Source organism: Raphanus sativus, chromosome 5 (genome assembly GCF_000801105.2).
Source record: "Raphanus sativus cultivar WK10039 chromosome 5, ASM80110v3, whole genome shotgun sequence".
NCBI classification, from domain to species: Eukaryota; Viridiplantae; Streptophyta; class Magnoliopsida; order Brassicales; family Brassicaceae; genus Raphanus; species Raphanus sativus.
The window spans coordinates 20,229,605-20,231,555 of NC_079515.1; the positions used below are offsets into that span (position 1 = coordinate 20,229,605).

Sequence of the window (1,951 nt, forward strand, 5' to 3'; positions counted from 1 at the left end):
AATTTGAATTTTTTATTCAGCCCTAATATTGATATGAAAAACATATAGCAACATATTTTTTGAACAATATACCCGCACGGACGTGCGGGTCAAAATCTAGTATGGTGTTTATTCAAAGATGTAATCTGAAGGATTATGTTACTACTGTACTTGAAACTAACAGCCATCAAGTATTGCTTGACGAAAGCTCGTGGTATCATGTGCATGGAGCCAGAGATCGAGACATCAGGTGCATGATGGACCACCTTGGTCTTTCCCTAAGAACCCAACTAAACAAGCTCTTTTGTTTTTTTAGTCAACACACATCTGGTCAAAGTCAAAATCTCTCTCACTGGGCTCTAAACTATAGAGTAAAGCGCATAAAGGCCCACTATAAAAAAGGTCGAATAAACTGAATGTATAATTTTGTAAAGGAGCGCACCATATATCTAACCGGCCCATATATGGCAGGGTTACAAGCTTTATAATATGTGCGTCTCCCTTCTTGGTGGAAAACCCTAGCGAGTAATCTCTGAGCCGCTCTGCAAAAGCATAATCAAACCTATTCAGAGGTACTATGATGTTTCTATTTAATTAATCTCATAAGATCTAACTGTTTGATTGTATATACGGATATTTGGTATACACCTAGTTCTTTTCTGAACAATCGTTCATTGATTTTTTCACTGTTTCTAGGATCTGCTTTTCGTTTGTGATTTTATTTAAGTTTTTAGAACCTTATGAGATGTTTGGTTAGTTAGAATCTCAGATAGACTCCGGATTAATGGATCTCGAGTATGTATGATATTTTCTTTTGGGATAAATAAGTAATTAATCGGCTGTTAATGTTTTGACATGGTTTCAGATTTAAAAAAATGTCGACAGTGGGAGAGCTTGCTTGCAGCTACGCAGTTATGATCCTCGAGGACGAGGGTATTTCTATCACGGTTGGTTTTCTTTTATTTGTTTATTTGATAGTTGAAAAGTAACTTAAAATGTATTTTCTCTGACGAACCTTGATGTTCGACATCTATAGGAATTGTGGTTTGGGAGACTTGTGCTTATGTTCTTGAGTGTTTGGAATTGTGTTATTGACTGTACTCTTTAACTTGGTAGGCCGACAAGATCGCTACTTTGGTGAAAGCCGCCGGCGTTGAGATTGAGTCATACTGGCCAATGCTATTCGCCAAGATGGCTGAGAAACGTAACGTCACTGACCTCATCATGAACGTTGGTGCTGGTGGCGGAGGCGGTGCCCCAGTTGCAGCTGCTGCTCCAGCTGCCGGTGGTGGTGGCGCTGCTGCTGCACCTGCCGCTGAGGAGAAGAAGAAGGTTAGGAGAAAAAAAGTTTTAACAATTGCTCTTCTTAGCTCAACTTGTTTGTTAACATGCTTTTGGTGAATTTTATTTGTGGTTCTTGCAGGAAGAAGTGGCGGAAGAGAGTGATGGAGATTTGGGTTTCGGCTTGTTCGACTAAGCAAAGCACAATCACTCGTTTGGTTTTCATCAATTTGAGACTAATATTTTGTTGCATTATCTGAGTTACACTAGTTTGTTTGCAAGTATTCTGCTGTATGAACTTTACGTCTACCGAGTTAATCAAATCAGCTCAAGTCTTTTGTTAGAATGTTGTTTTTTTTCTCTCTTTTTGACATTCGAGATACACAAGTCTACTAGATTTTTAGAATTTCGAACCTTAAACATAACATATAGAGTCAGAGAGAAACAAGAACAAAGGCTGTTGAAATGTTGAGGCAAACACAAATAATTAGTGGAAAAAATTTGACAAAATCGCTAGTGAGGCTTGTATGGGGGAAACTGGGCTTGAATATCAGTGTTTCTATCGTTGAGGCAGTAGGCCCATTCAATGTGTTAGATACGGACCAAACGAGGCGTGTGGATTTTTTTTCATGTGGTTTACCTACTTTGTGGTTCTTTCTTCCTTGCTGCAAGCTGTACGTCTATTTTGCCA

The 1,951-nt window shown here is 38.9% G+C and overlaps 1 protein-coding gene across 1 annotated transcript; it reads left to right on the forward strand.

Annotated features, from left to right (window-relative positions):
• The first annotated feature begins 436 nt into the window (after window positions 1–436).
• LOC108805266 (60S acidic ribosomal protein P1-3) lies at window positions 437–1,606 on the forward strand. The gene is made up of 4 exons (XM_018577264.2): window positions 437–551; window positions 845–926; window positions 1,096–1,311; window positions 1,403–1,606. The coding sequence occupies exons 2-4, from the start codon at window positions 855–857 to the stop codon at window positions 1,454–1,456; spliced, it is 342 nt and encodes a 113-aa protein (XP_018432766.1). The 5' UTR covers window positions 437–551; window positions 845–854; the 3' UTR covers window positions 1,457–1,606.
• Window positions 1,607–1,951: the final 345 nt, after the last annotated feature.

Bases quoted from the DNA above. Each gene is read 5' to 3' on its own strand.
- LOC108805266 (XM_018577264.2), top strand. From the start codon at position 855: ATGTCGACAGTGGGAGAGCTTGCTTGCAGCTACGCAGTTATGATCCTC. The intron at 927-1,095 runs GTTGGTTTTCTT...TTAACTTGGTAG, and splicing joins ACGAGGGTATTTCTATCACG to GCCGACAAGATCGCTACTTT. The intron at 1,312-1,402 runs GTTAGGAGAAAA...TGGTTCTTGCAG, and splicing joins CCGCTGAGGAGAAGAAGAAG to GAAGAAGTGGCGGAAGAGAG.